The 24,061-nt window shown below is 50.3% G+C and overlaps 1 protein-coding gene across 6 annotated transcripts; it reads right to left on the reverse strand.

Annotated features, from left to right (window-relative positions):
• Positions 1-6,913: 6,913 nt before the first annotated feature.
• On the reverse strand, positions 6,914-23,877 carry Tfr2 (transferrin receptor 2). Of its 6 annotated transcripts, none has more exons than NM_001105916.1 (20): positions 23,709-23,832; positions 23,585-23,631; positions 22,711-22,764; positions 22,209-22,455; positions 21,941-22,118; positions 19,096-19,236; positions 18,904-19,015; positions 18,687-18,809; positions 16,655-16,771; positions 16,410-16,549; positions 15,410-15,573; positions 14,094-14,213; positions 11,948-12,030; positions 11,796-11,859; positions 11,629-11,696; positions 11,467-11,543; positions 11,303-11,387; positions 10,986-11,213; positions 10,536-10,676; positions 6,914-7,564 (listed from the first exon to the last, which is right to left on the reverse strand). In NM_001105916.1, exons 3-20 carry the CDS (start codon positions 22,741-22,743, stop codon positions 7,289-7,291), a joined length of 2,397 nt encoding a protein of 798 aa, NP_001099386.1. In that variant the 5' UTR covers positions 22,744-22,764; positions 23,585-23,631; positions 23,709-23,832; the 3' UTR covers positions 6,914-7,288. The 6 variants fall into 6 exon arrangements, with proteins under 6 accessions (NP_001099386.1, XP_006249179.1, XP_006249180.1 ...); XM_006249117.4 differs by having other exon boundaries at positions 6,932-7,564; positions 23,744-23,839; XM_006249118.2 differs by having other exon boundaries at positions 6,932-7,564; positions 23,763-23,823.
• Between the last annotated feature and the right edge of the window lie 184 nt (positions 23,878-24,061).

Here is a 24,061-nt window from a genome sequence, read left to right on the forward strand (position 1 = left end):
AAGGCAAACGAAACACAAAAGAAACCGAAAGGGTTAGGATGTAACTCAACAGTAGAATAGTGGCCCAGTGTGGGTGAGTTCCTAGGTTCAGTCCCTGTTACTGAAGAAGAAAGGACCCCACACATACCACCTCCACCACCATCACCACCATTAGAACTAGGCCTGTGGCTCAGTAGTTGGGCAATTTTCGGCATGCCTAAGACCTTGGGTTCCAATCAAAGCACCACAAAGGATTTTTAAAAAACATCACCTTTACTCGAACAACAGAAATCTGCCCCTTGGCCAATACACCTAGCCTACAAGAGAACATTGAATCAAGTCCGCTGTAGTCGTAGTTGTCACTGTGACTGTATCTGAAATCAACTAAAACCCAAACACCTGGGCCTGTCCATAAGGGTTTTCCTGATTGGATCAGCGGAGGCCAGAAGACCCTTCCTAATCTGGGCCACACCGTCTGGTGAGGAGCCCACATGAAAGGACACAGAGGAAGGAAGCTTTTGCTCCTTGCCTGCTCGCCCTCATGCTCTCTCTGACAAGTTCATGTATCCTGTTGCCGAGACCTTCCTTCCCTGGGCTAGAACCTGCTTCTTTGGCATTCCAGTGTGGACCGAAGGCCCGCAGCTCTCTAGGAATCCTCAAGGCCTCCAGCACCAAATGGGCTGCCGAGGCTTCCAGCCTGGGCCATCTGAATAACTATCGGATCCTTGGTCATTCCTCCACGAGACAGTCGTTGTTGGACTACCCAGCCCACAGCCTGTGGTCCACACTACCTGGCCCTCCCCACTTTTTTCATAGATGCTCCTTAGAGAACCCTGATCTACACCCTGTGACAACCCAGTTTGAAGCAGTCAGAGCCGCTGTGCAAGGCTGCACACGTGCCATTCCCAGGGTATTTTGCTGACTTTGGGACACCCACCTCCCTTTTGACACAAGCCCCTTCCACACTTACCCTTCTAGCTTAGGCTGGTCTTGAACTTCTCACCTTCCTGCCTTACTCCTTTAAGTAGGCTTTTGAAAATGCCTATTTTGTTGTCGTCGTTTTTAACATTTATTTGTTTTGGGGGGGAGGGAGCTGGCACAAGCAGGCTGTGGCCTTCAAGTTGAGGTCAGAGGACGGTTTGTGGGACTCCACCCACTACTACCAATTCCAGAGATCAGACTCAGGTCATCAGGCCTGGTGGTAAGCACTTTATTCACTGAATCATCTTGACAGCTCCAGACCCATTTTGTCTGTTTATTCCGTTTTATGAGAGAATCTCATGTAGCCCAGGCTAGCCTCTACTTGTTATATAGCTGAGAGTAACCTGGAATCCCTAATCCTCCTGCTTCCAGCTCCTGAGTGCTGGGATTAGAAGCATGTGTCACCACATATCTTATTTATGTGGTGCTCGGGAAACATAAAATCCTGTTCACAGTGGGCGAGCAACAAAGCAACTGGGCTGTGTACTCAGCCCTCTTCATTGTTTAAACAAAGTAATTATAAAAAGCGTATTGCAGTGTGTTAGTCTGAGTACGCATGTGCATGTACCCTGTACAAGCAGACACTCACCCAAGCCAAAGGATGATGTTAGATCTCCTGGAACTGGAGTCACGGGCAGTTTGAGCTTCCTGATGTGGGTGCTGGGAACTGAACCCTGCTACTCTGAAAGAACAGTAAAGCTCTTTACCTGCCGAAGCCATCTCTCCAGCCCCAGGCTTGCCCTTCCTTATGACCTCAGCTCCCACGGTTCAGGAACCCCAAGGCCCCAAGGAGAGGGGCAATGGAAGGGCTTGACATGATCTCCTTCTAACTGTGTGGTAGAGGCTGAAACCGAAAGAAAACTGGATCTTCAGAAGGTGTGTCATCTGGTCTGTCTGCCCTCCTTCAGAGGCAGAGAAGGGATTGAGGAGGGGGAGCAGAGGGATACCAGAGGTTGATTTCCAACCAAGAATCAGCAAAATGACATAGAACAGCTCCGGTCTGTTGCATTGATGAACGTTATCAGTTTCCCCAGCTTGGCCGTGGGGCTTTGGGACTTTCACACTACCCTGGCAACCTGTGCGTGTCTGCACTAGTGTGTGGAGGTGCAGATTCAGTGTGTGTGTGTGTGTGTGTGTGTGCACTTGTGTGTGGAGGTGCAGATTCAGTGTGTATGTGTGTGTGTGTGTGTGTGTGTATGTGGTATATGTGTGTCTGCACTTGTGTGTGGAGGTGTGGATTCAGTGTGTGTGTGTGTGTGCACTTGTGTGTGGAGGTGTGGATTCAGTGTGTGTGTGTGTGTGTGTGTGTGTCTGCACTTGTGTGTGGAGGTGCAGATCCAGTGTGTGTGTGTGTATGTGTGTGTGTCTGCACTTGTGTGTGGAGGTGCAGATTAGAGTGTGTGTGTGTGTCTGCACTTGTGTGTGGAGGTGCAGATTAGTGTGTGTGTGTGTGTGTGTGCATGTCTGCACTTGTGCGTGCGTGGAGAGGTCAGAGGTCACCCTCAGGTATCTTCTCAGCTGTTCTCACCTCACTTTTTATTTTATTTAAAATTACATTTATGGGGTTGGGGATTTGGCTCAGTGGTAGAGCGCTTGCCTAGCAAGCGCAAGGCCCTGGGTTCGGTCCTCAGCTCCGGAAAAAAAAATTACATTTATTTATTTATTTAGGTATTTACATACTCATTTGTTTATGGAACGGAACATACATGAGTACCACAGTGTATGAGTGGTACTCAGAGGATGACTTGTAGTAGTTTCTCTCTCCTTCCACCATGTGCATCCCAGGGATTGAACTCAGGTCCTTGGACTTGGCAGCAATTGCCTTTACCCACTGAGCCATCTTGCTGGCTCCCCCATTCTATTTTTGAGAGGGAATCTCTCCCTCCATTGTATCGGGAGCTTGCTGATTTGGCTAGGCTGGCTGTGCAGTAAGCTCGGGAGATCCCCCACTCCACCCCTCACCTCCCCAGTGAAGGAGCCACAGACATAAGTCACTAAAACCAGTTTGTCCTCTGGCTGCTGGTATTAAAGCCAGGTCTTCATGCTTGCATGGGAGCCAGCACTTTACCGCCTACACCATTGCTCCAGCTTCCACACTAGAATTCTCGTGTCTCCCGTGCGTGTCCCCCAGTGCACTGCTCTAGGTCATGGCCTCATAAGTACATAGAAGGAGTCCAAAGTCTGTGCCAGGAGATGGGGGCGGGGAGCTCTTGCCAAACCCTCTCTCCAAGTTACCTGTGGCGTTGAGATTCTCCACAGGTTGATGATGCTTGCAGTGCCTGCTGTGGAAAGCCCTGCTGACAGGGGGTCAGGAAGGCTTCTCTTTGGCATTTTAAGTTACTGCTGTTTGGTTGTTTGGTGTTGTTTGGGTTGGTTTTTGGGTTTTTTTGAGACAGAGTTTCTCTGCGTAGCCCTGGCTCTCCTAGAACTTACTCTGTAGATCAGGCTAGTCTCCAGTCAGAGATCAACGTGCCTCTGCCTCACAAATGTTGGTATTAAAGATGTGTACAGGGCTGGAGAGATGGCTCAGTGGTTAAGAGCACTGACTGCTCTTCCAGAGGTCCTGAGTTCAATTCCCAGCAACCACATGGTGGCTCACAACCATCTGTAATGAGATCCAGTGCCTTCTTCTGGTGTTTCTGAGGACACTGACAGTATACTCACATACATTAAATAAATAAATAAATAAATAAATAAATAAATAAATAAATAAATAAATCTTTTTTGAAAAGATGTGTACCACCATGGCTGACTATAAATAACTTTTTTTTAAAGATTTACTTATTTATTATATACAAGTACACTGTAGCTGTCTTCATACACACCAGAAGAGGGCATCAGATCTCATTACAGATGGTTGTGAGCCACATGGTGGTTGCTGGGATTTGAACTCGGGACCTCTGGAAGAGCAGTCAGTGCTCTTAACCACTGAGTCATCTCTCCAGCTCTATAAATAACTTTTAATACTGGTTTTTATCGTGTGTGTGTGTGTGTGTGTGTGTGTGTGTGTGTGTGTGTGTGTGTGTGTGTGTTGGGGGGAGTGATGGGGGGGGCCAAAAGAAGGTTTCAGATACCCCCTCCCATCTTTTTCTTTTTCTTTTTTTCGGAGCTGGGGACCGAACCCAGGGCCTTGCGCTCGCTAGGCAAGAGCTCTACCACTGAGCTAAATCCCCAACCCCTCCATCTTTTCTATTGCTGCAGTAAAACACCACAGCCAAGTCAACGATAGAACAAAGCGTTTGTTTTGAGCTTCTGCTTTTAGAGGGTCAGAACTCATGACAGCAGAGCAGAGCAGGTAAACGACGTGGCTGGAGCAGCAGCTGAGAGCTCGCATCTTGAACCACAGCATGAAGCAGAGAGCACACTAGGAATGGCATCAGTCCTTTGACACCTCGGATCCCACCCCAGTGACATACCTCTGTGGCAAACAGCCATCAACTAGAGACCAAGTGTTTAAACACCCGAGACTTGTGGGGGACAGCTCATTCAAACCACCACGCTCCACCAGCAGGCCACCAGATGTGGGTACTGGGAATCTAATTCACACTTTCTGAAAGGGAACGGTAGGTGTTCTTAACCACTGAAAGCCTCTCAGTGGTGCTTTTCAAAATAGGGCCCTACTATGGAGTCTTGGCTGGTTTGGAAGTTAGAGCAGGCTGACCTTGAATTCACAGAGATCTGCCTGCCTCTGCCTAGAATCAAAGATGTGCAGTCATATCTGGTGATAGACCTTTTCTTTTCTCTTCTTTTTTTTTTCTTTTGGGGCCACACAGATGACTTCGTGGTTAACAGCACTTGGTGCTCTTGCAGAAGACCAAGGTCTGGTCCCCAGCATCCTCATGGTGGCTCACAACTGTCTATAGCTCCAGGTCCAGGGAATCTGTCACCTTCTCCTGCATCCCTGGGCATATAGTGGGTGTACCTATATACATGCACTCATATAAATAAAATAAAAACACATACATCTTTTTAAAAATGTATAAATAACATGAAGATGCCATTCTGCCCCGGCAGGTGCCAGCTTGCTTGGCCAGTTCATTTTAACTTAACATCGAAGGTCTTCTACCTAACAATGTACTCTGTGACCCTGTCACTCAGGAGGTTGAGCCAGTAAGATCTTGAATTCAAGGACAGCTTGGGCTATACAGTGAACCCTTCCCTGTCTTCAGAGGAAAAGAAAGAAAAGAAAAAGAAAAAGGCCAGGTGTAACGGCACTTGCGTTTAGTCCCAGTGCTCAGGAGGCAGAAGCGGGTGGATTTCTGGGTTTGAGGCCAGCCTGGTCTACAGACTGAGCTCCAGGACAGCTGGGGCTACCTAGTGAGAACCTGTCTCAAACCAGATGAGAGAGAGATGGGGAGAGGGGGAAGGGGAGGGGGAGGGGGAGGGGAAAAGGAAGGGAGGGGGAGATGGCTTAGCAGGTCAAGACACTTGCCACCAAGCCTAGTGACCTGACTTCTATTCTGAAGACCCACATGATGAAAGAGAAAACTGCCTCCTACAAGTTATCCTCCACACATGGGCCGTGGCATATGTATACACACGTGAAATAACTAAAAATACAGTTAATTGGGGCATAAGGGGGATGGAGGGGGGAATACCCGTATGGAGGACGGGGAGGAGATGGGGGCTTATGGAAAGGAAACCGGGAAAGGCAATAACATTTGAAATGTAAGTAAAGAAATATATCTAGGGGTTGGGGTTTTAGCTCAGTGGTAGAGCGCTTGCCTAGCAAGCTCAAGGCCCTGGGTTTGGTTCCCAGCTCCGAAAAAAAGAAAAAAAAAGAAATATATCTAATTAAAAAAAGAAATTACTAAATACACAAAAATATGGTAAATTAAAAACTTCAAATACAAAGGGAAAAAACGACCATGACTTAAAAATCTCCTAATCTGTAGCCCACACGTCGAGATCTCCGTCCTCATTGGACAAAGCTTGGCCATAGGGGGATCCCAGATACCACAGGGTCAACCTAAGAGATATATGACCATTTTTGTAGGGTCCACACTGTGTGTGTGTACATGTGTATGCGCGTGCACGTGTAGGGCAGAGGTAAAGCTTGGGCACCGTTCCTCAGCAGTGGGCCCCGCCTTACATTTGTTTATTTAGTGTGTATACACTTGCTTACCCATGCATGAGTGTGCGACCTGCAGGAGTTATAGCTTTCTTCCCACCATGTGGTGGTCAGATCATCAGAGGTGTGTATGTGTGAGGGAGAGAGAGGGGAGGGGGTCTCACTAGATAGTACTGGCTACCCTGGAACTCAGTCTGGCCTCCAATTCCTAGAGATCCCTTTGCATTTATCCCACCTCGACTCCCCAAGCTCAGGGCTGGGATTACAGGTATGTGCCTTTAATTTTTTATTTGTTCTTTAAATTAATTTATAATTTTAACTAATCTTTTAAAATTTGTTTTTATTTTACACCTGAGTATTTGTCTGCTTGTGTGTACACTACATGCATGCAGTACCTAATGATACCAGAAGAGGGCATCTGATCTCCAGTAACTAGAGTTACAGACAGTTTTAAGTGGCCACGTAGGTGTTGGGAATCCAACCAGTGTCCTCTGGCACGGCATGCTCTTAACTACAGTCATTTCTCTAGCCACCTAATTACCTTTTGTAAAATAAATTTTTTTAAACATTTATCTATTTGTACATTTATGGGTACACATTCGGATGTCATAGGATAACCTGTGGGAGCTGGTTCTCTCCTTGCACCACGCGGGTCCTTGAACTCTGCTCCCCAGGCTTGGCGTCTATTCCTGATGAGTTATCCCCACTGCCCCGACCTGCTATCCACTATATCTGTAGGCAGTTTTCTTAGACACTAGGATAGTTATTTTCCCCATGTGGATAGCATCCTATAACTATGCTGTCAGGTGCCTTCTGTACCTCCTTTCCTAGGTCTCAAGGTCGGTTTGAGGAGTGGGTATGACATGAAGAGGAAGCTAAATTGCTTATGGACAACAGAGGTTACCAGGTAAATGGTTTATTGACATCTAATCCCCCTTGGGCCACCCACATACCACTTGTGTGTCATAAGAAAATGACGCTATCCATCTCACCCGCTAAGAGAGCTGGATCCCAGTGTCTAGATGGTTTCTAGATATGGGGAACTATGCTCCTGAAGGCAGAGAGGCCAGTGATGGGAAGAAAACCGCTTTCTGGATAAACAGTGGTATAACAGTCACACTGAGAAAATATGTCTCACTGGCGTTGCAGGACCAAGGTTGTTAATGAGGATAGGTTGCTCTCAGGCACCTCCGTTGCCTGCACCACTCAAATAGGGAGAAAGGAGAATCACGTGGGGCCCATGGAGGACTTCTGGCCTCAAAAGTTATTGTCGATGTTCCAAACGTCGCCACTGAGTGCGTTGGCTGCCCCCTGTAGCGTCCACGTGAGCAGCGCCAGCTGTCGCCGGAAGCGACTCTCCTGGAAGCCCAGACCTGGGCTCAACCCAGAAGAGGCAGCTCCTGAGCCATCGGAGCGCAGCATCCGTAGGTGTTCCACCAGGGCACCCAAAGTGTGGTCGCCTTGGCCTAGGAAAATGTGGCGGAATGGGGAGTCGGCCGGCGACACGTACTGGGACAGGAAGTAGAACTCCACCTGCACGAAAAAGTGAAAGCAGGTCTAGATGCCAGAGTATCTGTGGCTGAAGGCTTCAGTCACTCTTCCCTCCAACCGATCCTAATCCACCCTGAGCCCTAGGACCTGCTTCATAAACAGGGTTCCACAACTTCGTCCAGGCCCACCTCCCTTAGGCTGCCCAATTAGGAAGACCCATTGCGTGACGTCACCAGTAGCCAGGAAGATCCGTGTGGGTTCTAATACCTTCCTCCCTGCCCGCCTTTTTCTTTTTAGATTTATTATTTTGTGTACGGCGAGTGTCTTGCGTGTATGTGTGTGCCTCACATATGTGCCTGGTGCCAGCAGAGGTCAAAAGAAGGTGTCAGATCCCCTGAGACAGCGGATGTGCCTTGCATGAAAGCCCATCTCTTGTGGGTGTCCATAGCTGGGTAGGTCTTCCTCAATCACTTTCCACATTATTTTTGAGACAGGGTCTCTCACTGAACCTGGAACTTACCAATTTGGCTAAACTAGTTAGCCAGTGAGCTCTGGGCTTCTCTGCATCCCTAGACTGGGATCCAGGCATCCACACTGAGCCTGGCTTTTTACATGGGAACTGGTGTTTTAAATTCAAGACCTCATGCTTATATGGCAGAATCTTTACTAATCAAGCCTGCTAGTCTATCTCTGTTCGTTTGTTTTCCTTTGACGCAAAGACTCACTACGGAAGCCTAGGCTGTGCAGAGCAGACTAGCCTCAAGCTCACCATTCTCTTCCTTCAGCCTCAGGAGATCTGAGATGGTGGATTTACAGGTGTGCGCTTCCGCTTCCACACGAGCAGCACTAACACCTTTTAAAATGTCTGTTCAACAGCCCGCGTGTGCTCATGGCTTCAAACAGAACCTCGGAGGGCACAGCTTCCAAATCACTTTGCCAAATCGTTCATAAGATCCTTCCCTACAGAATTAGGGGATATCTGAACACAGCCTCACTGGCTTGCATGCCAGCATCACCTTCTTAAACATGAGATCCGGAGGCTGGGGTTGTGACTTAGTGGTAGGGCTTAATGCTGGGTTGGGTTCCTCTCTCTCTCTCTCTCTCTCTCTCTCTCTCTCTCTCCCCCTGTCTCTGCCTCTGTCTCTCTCTGTCTCTCTCTCTCTCCCTTCCTCCCTCCCCCTCCTTTCTCTCTCTCTCCCTCCCTCCCTGTCTCTGCCTCTGTCTCTCTCTGTCTCTCTATCTCTGTCTCTCTCTCCCTTCCTCCCTCCCCCTCCTTTCTCTCTCTCTCCCTCCCTCCCTGTCTGTCTCTGCCTCTGTCTCTCTCTGTCTCTCTGTCTGTCTCTGCCTCTGTCTCTCTCTCCCTTCCTCCCTCCGCCTCCCTCCCCCCTCCTTTCTCTCTCCCTCCCTTCCTCCCTGTCTCTGCCTCTGTCTCTCTCTCTGTGTCTCTCTGTCTCTGTCTCTCTGTCTGTCTCTCTGTCTCTGTCTCTGTCTCTCTCTGACAGGGTCTCATCATGTAGCAAGGCTAGTTGTCTTAACCTCCTAAGAAATGGGAGTTTTATTTGGTCCTGGAGGTAGAGCCCAGGGTTTCATGCATACCAGAAAGCACACCATCACCAGGACTTCAGCCTTGGTCCATTTTCTTTTTTTCCCATTTCTTTCTTTTTCCTTCCCTTCTTCCTTTCCCTACCCCATCTCTCTCTTTGGTGCTATTGAGCAGAGGCTATGGGGGCAGAGTCCCTCATCTTTAATTTTGGTTCCATCACTTACTTCCTGTGTGATACTGAGCCTACACCACTGCCGACCTCACAGCACTGCAGGAGGTCCTGCTGTTGAACAAAATGAAGTGAAGTCGGTGGCCCCTGGTAGCTCTCTGCAAAAGTCAGCTGCTATTATCACTGTCGAACTCCTCTTTCTGTATCCTGCCTGTGCACTTTTCCTACTCCCGTTTTAGGGAGTGGTGCGTTTTTGACTACCTATCTATCCCGGTACCCCCTACAGGCATTTGTTGACACTTGCAGTTGATATCCAGCACCACAGAAGTCTGTATCCTCTTCAGGCCATTGGTATGCTCTCCAGAATCCTTTCTACACATTCTGTTCTGCCACCTCACCTCCTTAGAAGAAATTTTCATGATGCCCAGACACTCACAATCCAAACTCCTGAGCCTGGCCTGTAATACCAGTTACTTGGAGAGATGAAACAGGAGGAAATTCAAAAGGTCAAGGTCAACCTAGACTATAAACTGAGTTCAAGGCTATTCCGGGCAACCTAGCAAGACTTTCTCTCAAAATGTGAATGAAAGGTGGTTGGAGGAGTGGCTCAGTGGTAGAGCCCCTGCCTAGAATCCCCCAGGGAGGGGCTGGGGGCGTGGCTCAGTGGTAGAGCACCTGCCTAGAATCCCTCAGTGAGGGGCTGCGGGGTGGGGGGGCAGAGGAGGCCCAGTGGTAAGGTACTTGTTTAACATGCACAATACTCTGATTTTATCCCAACCCCAACCCCCAAGCACACAAAATCCCAATTTTCTTCAATTAAAGACTCCCCCAAACTGGTTTCTGACCAGTCCTCCACAGGATCTCTGTTCTGGCTTTGATGATCCACACACAGCTCCTGAGAAAGGCCAGGTCCATTTCCCTGCCTTACCCTCCACCCTGAAATGACCTCTTTTCCTTGCATCAACCTGTGTTTTGCCTGTCCAAGACCTAAGTCACACAGTTTAAAGCAGTTGTCCGGAACATTTTCTCTGCGAAAAGCCATGGAGTAAATATTTTAGGCTTTGCAAGTTAAACAGCAGACAACAGAGTCAGGCCCTTATTATTCATTTCATTCCCTGGCGGAGTCTGTGAAAGGGACAGGTCAAGTTTTCTAGCCTGGCTGGTTTATGAACCCTGTATTGTACCCTCAGAACATAGGGACAGAGCAAAGGAGGGAAAGCGAGCGGAATGCTTTACAAAGGCCAGGTCCTGGGAAAAGGGACCACCAGGCCAGAAGGGGGCGGGCGGGGGCGGGGTCTCACCCTCATGATGCGCACGTTGTACATGCGCATCAGACGCTCATCGCTCTGCTCCGAGCTGTAAATCTCCTTCCGCAGCTTCTCCGCCGCCCGGATATAGTCCCCCCTTGCAGAGTACACCCACTGCAGGGTCAGCCCGCGCGCCTGTGGGCGAGGAACAGTCTAAGATTGACAGATTGGTGCCAGCACCGATACGGGTGGGGTCAAAGCACTAAAGAGAAAGGGAAAGGGAAACGGAGTTCATCAGGCCTATGAGGATAGGGAGGGCAGATCCCAGGGATGTGGGGTCAAACTGGATGTGTCCTTGAGGATTAGGTGTCTGGAGGTATAAGTAAAAGGGGCCCGATTGGAGGGCAGGACCTAGATCTCAGAGCTGGGGACAGGAGAAGCCAGACAGACACCCATAGTGATGAAGCGCCCCTGCAGGCTGGGAGCGCGACTGGCATCTTGGACCTTGAGGTCCCCAGAGAACTCATTAAGGTTGCCGATGTGCCTGAGGACCACGTCTCCGTAGCGGCCGAAGTCCAGCGGCAGTAGGTGATCGTGGCTCAGTCGGATGAGGAGCTGACCAGCGAGCTGAGCCACTGCTAGGACCACGGCGGGCAGGCGACCTCGCAGCATCTTGTGCAGATTCTCATACGTGTCCTCCTTCGTGTGCAGGAATGGGTACACCCTATCGTCCTGCAGGGACATGGAGGGGCTGGGCGCAGGAACGTGGTGCTGACAGGATGAGGGTCTGATGTCCTGGGGCAAGGGCCGGGGAGTCTCACCTCCATGAAGGAGAACTCCACAGCTGGGACGCCCGCAAAAGCTGTGAAGGAATATGCGCTGCTGTCCATGGGCAGGGGCTGGATCCTGAGGACAGGCAGATTGGAGGCCTCTGAGGACTCAGTTTCTCCTGAGCCTCCACCCCGCGGTCTTCATTTCCACTTACACTTCAGCATCCCAGCTTGGGTGGGTGAATGCCACTTGATCGTAGAGTGTCTGTCCACTGTGGTTAGGGGAATCCACCTGGATGAGCGTACACATGAGTCTTTTCCCCCTTTGCGCTGCACTCCCGCGGGATCCTCTCACCCCCAGCCCCGTGCCCTCTTGCCTGCTTCAGGATATTCTCAATGAGGCTGACGAGAAGGGGGCTGGTCTTAGCATGGAATTTGCCGTCTCCTGAAGAGAAGGAAGGGGGGGGAATGCTGGGCTCAGGGATAGATTCCTTTGCATAGACCTCGCCTGAGAGGGCCAGGGGGTAGCTTGACCCTAGCTCACCCAACACGGAGTTGTCCAGGCTCACATACACGACAGCTTTGAGGTGTAGCACGCTGAGGTAGCCCTGTAGGGTCGCCGAAACGTATGGAGAGGAAGGTTGCCCTCTCCGCCCCTCCCCATTACCTGGCTACATACCCAGAACCCCAGATCACCTCCAACCACTCCGTGGCTCCCACGCTGCCAAAGTCACCTCCGTCCCAGCTGATGAACAAAAGACTTCTTCGAGGTCTAAAGCCTATGGGCAGAGCGATGAAATGGAGGGTCAACATCCCCCCTTAAGCCTTCTCCGTCCAGGTCTCCAGAGGGGGTCCACTCTCTGTAGGAACCCAGCATCCCAAGTTGCCCCACCTTGGATCCTCTCTAACTCAATAATGATACACTAGAGTGGGTTCTAAACGATACCGTTTCTTGCTTAATTGTCACTCAGGCCATGAACGCCACATCTCTGTTTAGTTTTTAATTTTTTAATTTTATTTGTATGCGTATGGGCACACACCTGCCACAGTGGGGGGACATGGAGGTCAGAGGACAACCTGCAGGACAATCTGCTACCACCATGTGGGTTCTGGGGCTCCAACCCCTGCTCCTGCCTGATCCCGCTTCCCTTATTGTTGTTTTAAGACACGGTCACGTGTAGCCCAGGCTAGCCTCAAACCCCCTTAAACGGTAAAAGATCACCTACAACTGGTCAGTGGTGGCATACATCTTTAATTCTAGCACTCAGGAGGCAGAGGCAGGCAGATCTCTGTGAGTTCAAGGCCAGCCTGGTCTACAGAACGAGTTCCAGGACAGCCAGAGGTACACAGAGAAACCCTATCTCGAAAACAAGACAAAACAAAAAGATGACCTGCTTTCACCTCCAAGGGCTGTAACGACAGGTGTGGACCACCATGTCGCCTAGTTAACGTCAGAAGTCAGCATACAAATGGGCTTTGCTATGGCCTCCTCACACATGTGGCCCATTATTCTGTTTCAGTTAGTCCCCTCCCCCATTGTGTTCTCGCTCACCCCCTCAGTGGTCTGGCCCTGACCTGATCTTCCCTCCTCCCTTCCTTGGTTTGCAGGACTAGAGATTGCTCTCTCGAGTTCGCCACCACTCAGCTGTATGTGCACCTCCTCTTGTTTTGAAACAGGGTCTTGCTACGTAGCCCTGACTGACTAGATACTTGCTGTGGGAGCCCAGCCAGCTCTTGAAGTTACAGCAATCCCTCTGCCTCTCCCTTTGAGCGCTGGGATGACAGATGTGTGCCCTGATGCCTGGCCAGGTTCTTTTTGAGAGCGTGGGTTCCCTTATGTAGTCAAAGATGACCCTGAACTACTGATCCTCCTGCTTTCCCTTCTGGGGTGCCAAGATTACATCTGTGCAGCATGTGCTCATTTTTTTTTCAATTTTTTTATTTCTCTGTGTAGCCCTGGCTGTCCTAGCACTCGGTGTAGACCTTGAATTCAGACATCTGCTTGCCTCTGCCTCCCAAGTGTTGGGATTAAAGGCATGCACCACCCCTGCCCAGTATCATTTTTTTTTATTAAATTAAGTTTTACTTTCTGTTTGTGACAGGGTCTCATTTTGTAGACCAGGCTGGCCTCAAGGTCAAGAGACCGGCTGCCTCTGATTACAGAGTACTGGGATTAAAAGCATGTGTCACCATGCCTGGCTTTGGTGGCGGGGGTCAGGGGAGTTATTTTTTGTTTTTTGTGTTTTTGTTTTGTTTTTTTAATAAAGCAGAGACTCATGTAGCCTAGGCTAGCCTAGAACTTGTTATATAGTTAAGCATAACCTTGAAATGTTCATTTTTTTTCCTGCCTTCCGCTCCTGAAGGCTGGCATTATAGGGCATGCCTGCCCAAAATTAAAAATATTTTTGTGGGGGTTGGGGATTTAGCTCAGTGGTAGAGCCCTTGCCTAGGAAGCGCAAGGCCCTGGGTTCGGTCCCCAGCTCCGAAAAAAAGAACCAAAAGAAAATATTTTTGTGTGTATGCGTGCATGCATATGGTGGCCTATATGTGGAAATCAGGGGACCATTTTTGGGAAATTCTCTCCTTCTACCACGTGGCTTCTGAGGATCAAACTCTGGTCATCGGACTTGGTAGCAAGTGTCCTAACCCATTGAGGCATCTCGTCTGCCCCGGGCTAACACATTGATGAGGAAATACTGTATCGATGAAGTGACTTGCCTAGAACTGGACACTCCAATCATGACTCAGATCCAAGTGGCCTCCCTCCAGTCTACGCTACCTTTGACCTAGTCCTAGCCCGGGACACAGCCCCAGCTCACACAGGTCTTGGCTCTGAGCTTACCACTGCTGACCATGGAGGAAAAGGTCCGAACCAGCTCCAGGAGGATGGCAGTCCCCACTGCAGACTTGGCTGCTCCTGGGCCCCAGGCATCCCTCTGGGCCCCGATAACGACATAGTGATCTGAAGGAAGATATGTGTAGAGCCCACATCTTAAACTGTCCAGGACCCCTCCATGCAGCTTTGGAGGGTGGGTGCCCCCAGAGCTCCAGTCCTTCCTCTGCAACGTCCCCAGTCGGCTTCCCTGCCACAGCTCTTCCCCTCTCTACAACCCTAGCTCTGTAATCTCGGCTGTATCGAGGGACCATGCCTAGCTCTCTCGGCTCTGCCCACATGGCCTGATCCATTAATAGGCATTAGGGGATTCAAACACACACTGTCAAACACCCCGAATTCTTCTGGAGACAGGATTTCATGTAACCAAGGCTGGCCTACAACTTCTGGTTTTCCTGCCTCCACTTCCTCTCAAGTTCCAGGGTAGGCATGTGTCACCATGTCAGGTGCTGGGGTCAAACCCAGTGTCTTCCATGGTAGGCAAACATGCTACCACTGGGGACATTCTGCTTGCTAGAGGGTTTTGGGATTTGTTTTGATTTATTTATATTTTATTTTTATTATGTTTTGCTTTGTGTTCCACACTGGCCTTGAACTTCTGAGTTTGTGCTACCATCCCTGGTCCCCTTTACCTCTGCTTCAAACAGGGTCTTGGGGCCCAGGCTACGTAGCCTAGGCTAGCCTTGAACTTATAATCTCCTGCTTCAGATGCTTGAATGCTGGGATGACAGATGTGAGCTACTATGCCTGGCTCAACCCTATGGACGTTCCGGGCTCCATTCTGGTCAGGCATGTTCTGCATCATCTTTAACCTGCTCTTCTCTCTCCTTTAACCTGCTGTTCTCTTTCCACCTCTTCTGTGCTCCTCCTCTCACTTCCAGCATCCCCCTCTGTGTGTCACCCCAGGTCTCTGCTTCTCCTTTGACACCTGGCCATTCAAGGGTTTCCCAGGTCTGCTCCGCCCACCAATCCGCTCAGCAACCTTCGATTCCTCACCACCAGCGCCACTCCCCCAACCTGGCCTTTGTCTGACGCTTAGATCTCTAATATAAAATCATCCAACATATGCTTGCTCACAACGCACTAAGGACTCACTACTGAGCAATACTGCCCATTTGGAGAGCTCCACACTGCCACCCCTCATCAGCCTCCAATCCCTGGACACCACCCCTGGCCCTTCTCCAGGGCCTCCTGCATCAGTCCTCATTGGTCGGGGTCAGGAGCAGAGTCTCTCCTAAGCCATGGGAGAGGCTGGGCAGACACACCTGGCTCTGCGAAGCCCTCGATGCACGCAAAGATGTTACTGATGGGAGTAGAGGTTCTGTGGTTGTTGACCACAAGGCGTAAGCCTGGCCCAGGTCCCAGGCGATACGGAGAGTCTGAGAGGCGACCCTTCCATTCCTGAGGAGCCACGGGACCTGTGAGTTTCCTGGAAAGAAATGGGGCAGAAAAGTCTTGAAGCGGTAGTGTTCACTGCAGAAGCCTAAAACCCTGCTTCATTCTTCCTCTTTTTCTACATTTTGGCTCTAGATCTTTGCCTCTGTACCCTGCTCAGTAGGACAGTGCAGCCTGGGGCTGCCATGGTATAAGCTGTGTCCTGTGTAAAGGTCCTCAGCACCTGTGGACGTACCAGATGGTGGGGCCTGGTAGAATGCATGTGTGTGTGTGTGTGTGTGTGTGTGTGTGTGTGTGTGTGTGTGCATGTGTGCATAGAGGTCAACAGTCAACCTTGCATCTTGACCTCAGGTGCGAATCACTTTTTAAAAAAAGTTTATAATACATTTTACTTTTTGTGTGTGAGTGTGCATGTGTGGGGGCCAGAGGATGACTCCGTGGGAGTCTGTCCTCTCTTGAGTATGTGAGACTTAGGGACAGCCTTCATTCAGGCTTGGTGGCACATGCCTTTACTCACTGAGGCATCTGGCTAGGACACCTTGGTTTTTGTTTGACAGGATCTGCACTTGGCCTGGAGCTCACTAATTTAGCTAAGCTGGATGCCCAAGCTTCAGGGAATCCATCTGTCTCTTCCTCTCCAGGGCTGGAATTACACGCATGCACTTAGGTTGCCTTTCTTTGTTTTTAACATGGCTTCTGGGGATGTAAATCAGGTCTTCATGCTTGAACAACAAGCACTTTACTGACAGGACTATCTCCCCAGGCTCAGGTCACCTTCTTAGTCACCGAAGGAACCCTGCAGCTAACTCCAGCTCCTACCCCCTACTCCCTGCCTCTGCTCCCCGTATCCCGTATCCCCCGCCCTCTTACCTGAGCAAGCGATCAGCAACGTCGGCACTGATGGGCTGGGCAGGGATGTTGGGAAGCCCCGATGATTCTACTGGAGGGAACTGGGTTTGATTGAAGGACGGGAAGCCAGGCGTGTAAGGGTCCCCAGTTCCCAGGTGCACCTAAAGAAGAAGGGGTACCCACTCTGAAACTGTGGGCTGAACAAGCCCCATTTGTGTATTCCTGGGCCCCAGGAAGGGAGCTCTGGCTTCCCCCCCAAGACTCACATGTCCATACACAGCCCTGTCACTAGACAGGCCTGGCTTGTGGGGGTCTTGGGAGAAGTCCGCTGGGTCAGGGTATATCAGCACTCCGTGGGCCCCAAAGTCCTGGGCAATGGCTACCTGAGGGAAGATAGACAAGTAAGAAAAAGTTTCAAAACAAAGGCTCTTTTCACTTGCAGCCATCATCCTTAAGGGCCCACTGTGTGTAGTGAATACCACCTGGCACTTAAATGTCGCAGCTCTCCCTTGGTGCCTCTGGAGCACTGCAAAACCTCTCTGCCCAGGGCTGGAGAGATGGCTCAGTGGTTAAGAGCACTGGCTGCTCTTCCAGAGGTCCTGGGTGTGATTCCCAGCACCTAAATGGCAGCTCACATCTGTAGCTCCAGTTGCAGGGGCTCTGACATGCCCTCTGGCCTCCACAAGCATTATATGCACATGTGGTACACAGGCTTCCATTGCTGGGAAGTCAAACCCAAGGTTCTGCGCGTGCTAGGCAGGCATTCACCAACTGTGCCCCATCACAAGCCCACGCTATTTTATTTAGAAAAAAAGTAGGTGTATTATTTATCTGCGTGTCAGGGGACAGCTTGAGGGAACAGGTTCTCTTCCGGGATTCACAGGTCCCAGAGGTTGAACTCAGGCTTGGTAGTAAGTGCCTTTATCCACTGAGCTATCTCCCTGTCCCTGTAGTTCGGTTTCTAAGATGGGCTCTCCTGTATTCGAGGCTAGCTTCAAATTCTTTATGTGTCAGAAAATGACAGAATCTTAATCCTCCTGCCTTTCCTATCAGGTGCACTGAGGTGACAGACCTGAGCCCGCTGTCCGCTCTTGCTTTAGTATTTAAATTTTTAAAAGATTTATTTCTTCATTTATTTTAGGTATATGAGTACACTGAAGCTCATCTTTGGACTGCAGCTGTCTTCAAACACAACAGAAGAGGGTCATTGGGTCCCATTACAAAGATGTCATGCAGTTGCTGGGAATTGAACTTAGAACCTATGGAATAGCAGTTGGTGCTCTTAACAACTGAGCCATCTCTCCAGCCCTTTATAATTTAATTAAAAAAAGAGAGAGAGGGGTTGGGGATTTAGCTCAGTGGTAGAGCGCTTGCCTAGCAAGCGCAAGGCCCTGGGTTCGGTCCCCAGCTCCGAAAAAAAAGAAGAGAGAGAGAGAGAGAGAGAGAGAGAGAGAGAGAGAGAGAGAGAATGGTCTTGTTTTGTAGCCCATGCAGGTCTTGAATTTACAATCCTCCTGCCTCTCAGCTTCCTAAGTAGCTGGGGTTAAAATTTATATCATGTGGGTTGGGGATTTAGCTCAGTGGTAGAGCGCTTGCCTAGGAAGCGCAAGGCCCTGGGTTCGGTCCCCAGCTCCGAAAAAAAAGAACCAAAAAAAAAAAAATTTATATCATGTTAGTCTTCCGCTATTCCCTTCCTCCCTTTCTTTCTCTCTCTCTCTCTCTCTCTCTCTCTCTCTTCTTTTCTTTTCTTTTCTTTTCCTCCCTCCCTCCCTCTCGCCCTCCCTCTTTCCTTCCTTTGTTTCATTTTGAGCCAGAGTTCTTCTGTGTAGTCCTGGTTGTCCTGGAACTAGTTCTCTAGACCAGGCTGGTCTGGAACTCAGAGACCTGCCTGCCTCTGCCTCCTGAATGCTGGGAATAAAAGCCGGGTTGCCGGGGGCTGGAGAGATGGCTCAGCGGTTAAGAGCACCCGACTGCTCTTTCAGAGGTCATGAGTTCAATTCCCAGCAACCACATGGTGGCTCACAACCATCTGTAAAGAGATCCGATGCCCTCTTCTGGTGTATCTGAAGACAGCTACAGTGTACTTATATATATAATAAATAAATAAATCTTTAAAAAAAAAAAAAAGCCGGGTTGCCAATAGTTTCTTAAAATGTCCCTGTTTTGTTTTTGTTTGTTTGTTTGTTTGTTTTTTCCCTCTCTCCGGGTGACAGCCTCCTAGATCCTTCCCACGAGGCACGCCTGTTTCCCAGACCACTTGCAACGCACTTCACACCCTGTTCTATTTGGGACCCTCACCTTCTGGGCGAAGCTTGTAATCCCAGCACGCACTAGCAGGAGGCTGCCGGCCAGCTCCACGTCCTTGGCTTTCAGGTCCTGCAGGTCCTCCCGCCGCCCGTAGTGGGCGTACACAAGCTTGCCCTGGGAACGCGGAGATTGGTGAGGCCTCGCTGCCAGTATTCCAACTGGGCTACCCAATGAGGTCGTGATGGGCTCCCCATCCCGGGAACCTCACCGTGGCGTTGCCCGTGGCGCTGTAGGGACAGTAGACTTCCGGATCCTCCAGCGGTAGCTGCTCTTGGACGCTCCCGTCTGCACCCACCCAGTGCAGGGTGTTAGGGTGAGCCCTGAGGAAGGCTGAAGGTGAGCACTCCTGGCTGTGCAACTCCATGCATAGTATGACCCCTTGTCGCATCCCCAGACTCACGGGTCCGGGAACTGAAGTCCCACATAGTGCGTGTCAGTCCACACGTGGTCCAGCTTCTGGCGCGAGAGCTTATCGAGGATGTCTTGGACCAGGGTGGCCATTCTGGCTGAGCCGGCCACGCGTTCCCGGAGGCTGGTCAGCCTGAGCAGAGAGATCAAACTAGAGGCCAGGAAAGCGACTCCTACATCCCGGCATAAGTGGTCAAACGAAAAGACTGAGATGGTAAACGCAGGCCTGGAACGGCATCTCGTGTCTAGGAGGCTAGCCTCAAATTCAGGTGAAAGTGGAGGCAGGAGGATTGTGTTTCTGGACAGGAGTTCACCTGATCTGCTTCCATTGTCATGGCCCAGCAAGAGTCTGTCACCTAAACTAGCCTTCTCACCTCGGCTATGCACTACCCTTTCATGGGCTGTTACCTTTGCAGGGGAAACAATCTGTCCCCCATTTGTCACAGAAGTATGGCCTTGGCACAGACCTGGGCTTTCTCCGGTGGCCACATCTCCCATGGGACTTGGGTTTCCTGACCTCCAGTCTTGGAGTGGAGAAGCCCCTGGCTCTTTAACTCCTCTCCTCCCTCCCTCCCTCCTTCTCTTCTGCCCAATTCTAGGAAATCACTGTACCCCAAACCAACTTTTTTCCTTCTGTCCTATTTTTAAGACCAGGCTATGCTGCATTGCCAAGGCTAGCCACAGACTCACTTGAAATCCAGGTAGGAACAGGGACAGAACTTCTCTGCTTTAGCTTCCCAAAGAACTAGGATTACAGGCCTCTGCCACTAGGCCCAGCCAAAGTATTAAGTCCCACAGTAAGACCAAGGCTGACAGGAGAAAGTTTATCTGCACGTCCTTCAATGTTCTGAATCCTACCTTACTTTATTTTATTTATATATATATATTGTGTGTGTGTGTGTGTGTGTGTGTGTGTGTGTGTGTGTGTGATCTATATGTTCACACATACCAAAAATGGCACTTTGAGCGTGGTAGAACCAGGTTCTTTCCTCCCACCCTGGAATTTGATCCTGGGGATTGAACTCAGGTTGTCAAGCTTAGCAGCAATCCCCTTTACCCGCTGAGCCATCTCGCCAGCTCTGAGTCCCACTTTCCGACTAGACTTTTGAGGTTCTGGCTTTCCCCTCTTTGTCCTCCCTGTATTCGCAGGTCTGTCTGTCTTTCTTGGGCTGAAACGTATACAGTGGCCCACATTTCCTGAGCTTTCAACGCATTGCCTTTCTAAAATTCCTTACTGTGCTGTAGAGGATGTGAATTTAGGAAAACTCAGCTGTGTGGTTCTACCCATTTCCTGGCTTTCAAAGGTTTGGGGCGGAGGGGCAGACAAGGTCTCACTTGCCCTGGAAGACACTGTGCAGTCATGGATGGCCTGATCCTCCTGCTCCCACTTCCCAGATGCTGGGATCATGGACATAAGCCACCACACTTACCTCATGCCATGTGGGGGATCATGTGAGGTGAGTTCTCTGTCCCCCCAGCTTTAGCTCCAGCCTCAGATTGGAGGTCTTTTTTTTTTAAAGATGTATTCATTTATTATATATAAGTACACTGTAGCTGTCTTCAGATACACCAGAAAAGGGCATCAGATCTCTTTACAGATGGTTGTAAGCCACCATGTGGTTGCTGGGAATTGAACTCAGGACCTCTGGGAGAGTAGTCAGGTGCTCTTAACCGCTGAGCCATCTCTCCAGCCCAAATTGGAGGTCTTTTAGCAATATAAAGCCATCTATTTTGATCGAGCTCCCAGCAGTGTATCAAAATATACACTATGATTCAAATCACTAAACAAACATTAAAGACTGCAATAGCTCCAATCCTAAGTTCAGAGGAAGAAGAAGAGGAGGAAGAGGAGGAAGAAGAGGAGGAGGAAGAAGAGGAAGAGGAGGAAAACTCAGGTATACACCTATAATCCTAGCACTTGGGAGGCTGAAGCAAGAGGACCTCAAGTTTAAGGCCAGCCTGGGCTACATCACAGGACCTTGTCTCAGTCAAGTGGACTTCAAGCTTGAGGGCTAACCTGGGCTACATCACAAGACCTTATCTCAAAAAAAAAAAAAAAAGTAAAACCAAAACAAATTAAACCAAACGAAACAGTCAAAGGGCTCGAGATGCAGCTCATCGATTGGTAGAGTACTAGCACAAAGGCCCTAGGTTCAAACCCCAGAACTACAAGCATTTTAGAGAGGCCGGTGGGATGCTTGACTGAGGGCCTGGGTTCAATCCCAGGGATCCACACGGTCGAAGGAGAGAACCAACCACACTGCAAGCTTTCCCTCTGACCACCGCACATGCTCAGTGGCACCCACGCACCACATTCCAATAAATACTAAAAAAAACTGTAAAAAAGAAAACCCAAAGAGAAAAAAAAATCACGTGGTCATCTCAGTACATGCTGGAAAATATTAACATTTTCCTCCCACCCATTCTTCATTACCTGTTCATTACATAAAATTAAAATGTCATTTAACGTCACAGATTATGCTTTTGAGATGGGGACCCATACATCCTAGGCTAGCCTCCAATTCATTACGTAGTCGAGGATGACCTCGCATCCCCAATCCTCCTGCATCTACCTCCTGAGTGCTTGGATTAAAGACACAAGCCACCATGCCCTGGTCCCTTGTCTTCGTCTTCATTCACCCAGCTTTCTATCCCCTAAATAAACCATCCTTGAAGTCTCAGGTCCTTGAATACTGAGCTCCTGGTGTCTGCCATGTTTCCAAGGACCTCTGAGCAGGGAAACCAGAGAGGAAGATAAGAAGACCTGAGAAAGGACTTTGGGTAGCATGAGAAAGGAGTTCACACTGGACCACGCAGGATCCAGGCTGTATCCTTACCTGATGGTGTCCTCCATGCGTCCCTCCCCAAGGAACCGGAGAAACATGTCCTGGAGGTCACTCCAGTACAACGTGCCCCGGCTGGAGTCCTCAGAGTTGACATCTTCACCAACCACCAACACAGAGTCCCCACATGCCTGGCAGGACCCTCGAAAGGCCACGTAGCCCAGGAGGAAGGCTGGCAGGTGGGAAGATGGGGTTTTCTTGTGCCCTCTTCTACTAGACCCCAGAAATGCCCCCAGCCCAGGAGGAGGGAGGGAAGACTCACCCCCAGTGAAGATTAGCAGGGTGGTCAGGACCAGATAGGGAGCAGCCTTTCGACCTGCTGCAGCCCAGGGTATGGGAATGGACCTCCCAGGACAGGAGCCTAAGCGCTCAGGGCCTTTGAGTTCCATGGGGCAGAACTGGGCAGGAAGCTCCTCCCCTTCCTCCCTATCTTCCTCCTCTAGGTTCTCCAGTTGAGGGCCTTCCACACGTCTGTAGATGGTCTGAGAGGGTCTTGGGGACCACTGTTGCTGAGTGGAGGGGGGACGTAGGCAAAAGATTAGGGGAGGGGGCCTAAGGGTTGGCAGAGGGTTAGGCAAGAATGATGTCACCAACTTCAGCCCGGAGGGAGGGAGGGAGCTCTGGAGGCTGGAGAGGAGGGACCCACCACCGAGGGTCCCAAGGGGACGGGTGGGGTCAACCTTATGCATTAGGGAGGGCCTGAGGGACGCGAAGGAAAACCTAATGTGTGTAACCACAACTCCACCCTCCCCCAATGATCTTACCACTTTCCGAAGTAGACCCCAACGTTGTTCCATGCTTGTGCCCCCTCCTGAACCCTGCAAGTAGTCCCCACCAAAGCGATAAACCGTTTGCAGGAGCCCCAGAGGGCCCCTTATCAGCCCTGTCAGGCAGCCTGAACTTAGGCCGTTTCTCATCCCCCATAAGGGTGGGGGCACAGTCTGGCCTCAGTCCAGCCTTCTAGACATTCTCCCTAGTTCATGCTAGACAGCAAGGGGCAGTGCCTTTTACCAATCTTTCCACAAACCCTACTGTTGCGGGCTGACTGCAAAACAATCAATTCTTTAGTCTCAGGGCAGACTTTGGCCACTTTAGTTCCCGACACAGGTTGGGGGATGGAGGCTTAACGTGAGGGGGAAAGGGAGATGTGGGTAAGTCCCTCCTTTTCCCTGATTCCACTCTCCTCTCTCTTCGTGTCCTTGGGGAAAATCCCCAACCCACTTGGAAGCTTCTTTCTAAATTGTCTGCCCCTTCCCACCTCTTGTATCTGGTTGCTAGGTTTCTCCAACACACAGCCTGCCCCGAACCCTGCCTCAAGTTGATTCCAAATCAGCGGCATCTTAGCGGGGTCACTTGGTATTTAATCTGACCACAGAGTTGTCTGTCTGTCTAGAATCTGCTCTGTTTCTGGGGAGGAAGTGTTACGAATGAGGTAAAGGGGTCAAAAGGAACCTACGAGTGGGTCCTGGAGTCAGCAAACTGTGGGTTTCCACCTCACCATTAGGGGAGGCAGAAAAAGTCTTGGCCAAACTACAGTCCTCCTAGCACCCCTTGGGTCATTACAGGACTTAATTGTTTCTTTCTCTTTTGGGGTCTACAACTCTAAAGTTTTGATGAAAGGCCATAACCGCGGTTTACCCTCCAGTTTGAAATCCAAGCCGCGCTGAAGATCCCAGGACCCGCAGCTGTGGATGGGAAAGGTCAGGGTCCACCTCACCCTTACTCCCGGTCCGGGTCTCCCCTGGGAAACTGCAGGTCCTACCCAGGTCCAGAAAGATCTGAGAGGTAGGGGCTCACCCCAGTCCCTGCCTCGTGCCTGTCAAAGCCGAGTCCTGAGTGGGAAGACACAGCAGCCAAGTTCAACTCAGCAACAGGTCTCTGGATTTCTTGGACCATGCTCCCAGAAGACTCAAAGCCCTGCTGAGGCCACACCCACTAGAGCACGCCCCGGCCCCGCCCCCACACGGCTCCGCCCCGGCATGGCCTTTTCTGGAGCAGCCCTGAACCAACAACTGGCTCAAACCAGACTCTTCCCTTCCTGTCCCTTCCAGAGTCGTGACCCCACTAAAACCTAAGAAATTCGTGCTCCAGAGTAGCACGAATGTAGGTGTGACT

The sequence above is a fragment of the Rattus norvegicus genome, chromosome 12 (genome assembly GCF_036323735.1).
Source record: "Rattus norvegicus strain BN/NHsdMcwi chromosome 12, GRCr8, whole genome shotgun sequence".
NCBI classification, from domain to species: domain Eukaryota; kingdom Metazoa; phylum Chordata; class Mammalia; order Rodentia; family Muridae; genus Rattus; species Rattus norvegicus.

Excerpts from the sequence above, each read along its gene's own strand:
- Tfr2 (XM_006249116.4), bottom strand. The coding sequence starts at position 23,842 with ATGGTCCAAGAAATCCAGAGACCTGTTGCTGAGTTGAACTTGGCTGCT. Across the intron at positions 22,765-23,743 it reads GGCACGAGGCAGGGACTGGG|GGTTCAGGAGGGGGCACAAG; the intron begins GTGAGCCCCTAC and ends GACTACTTGCAG. Across the intron at positions 16,772-18,686 it reads TTACAAGCTTCGCCCAGAAG|GTAGCCATTGCCCAGGACTT; the intron begins GTGAGGGTCCCA and ends ATCTTCCCTCAG.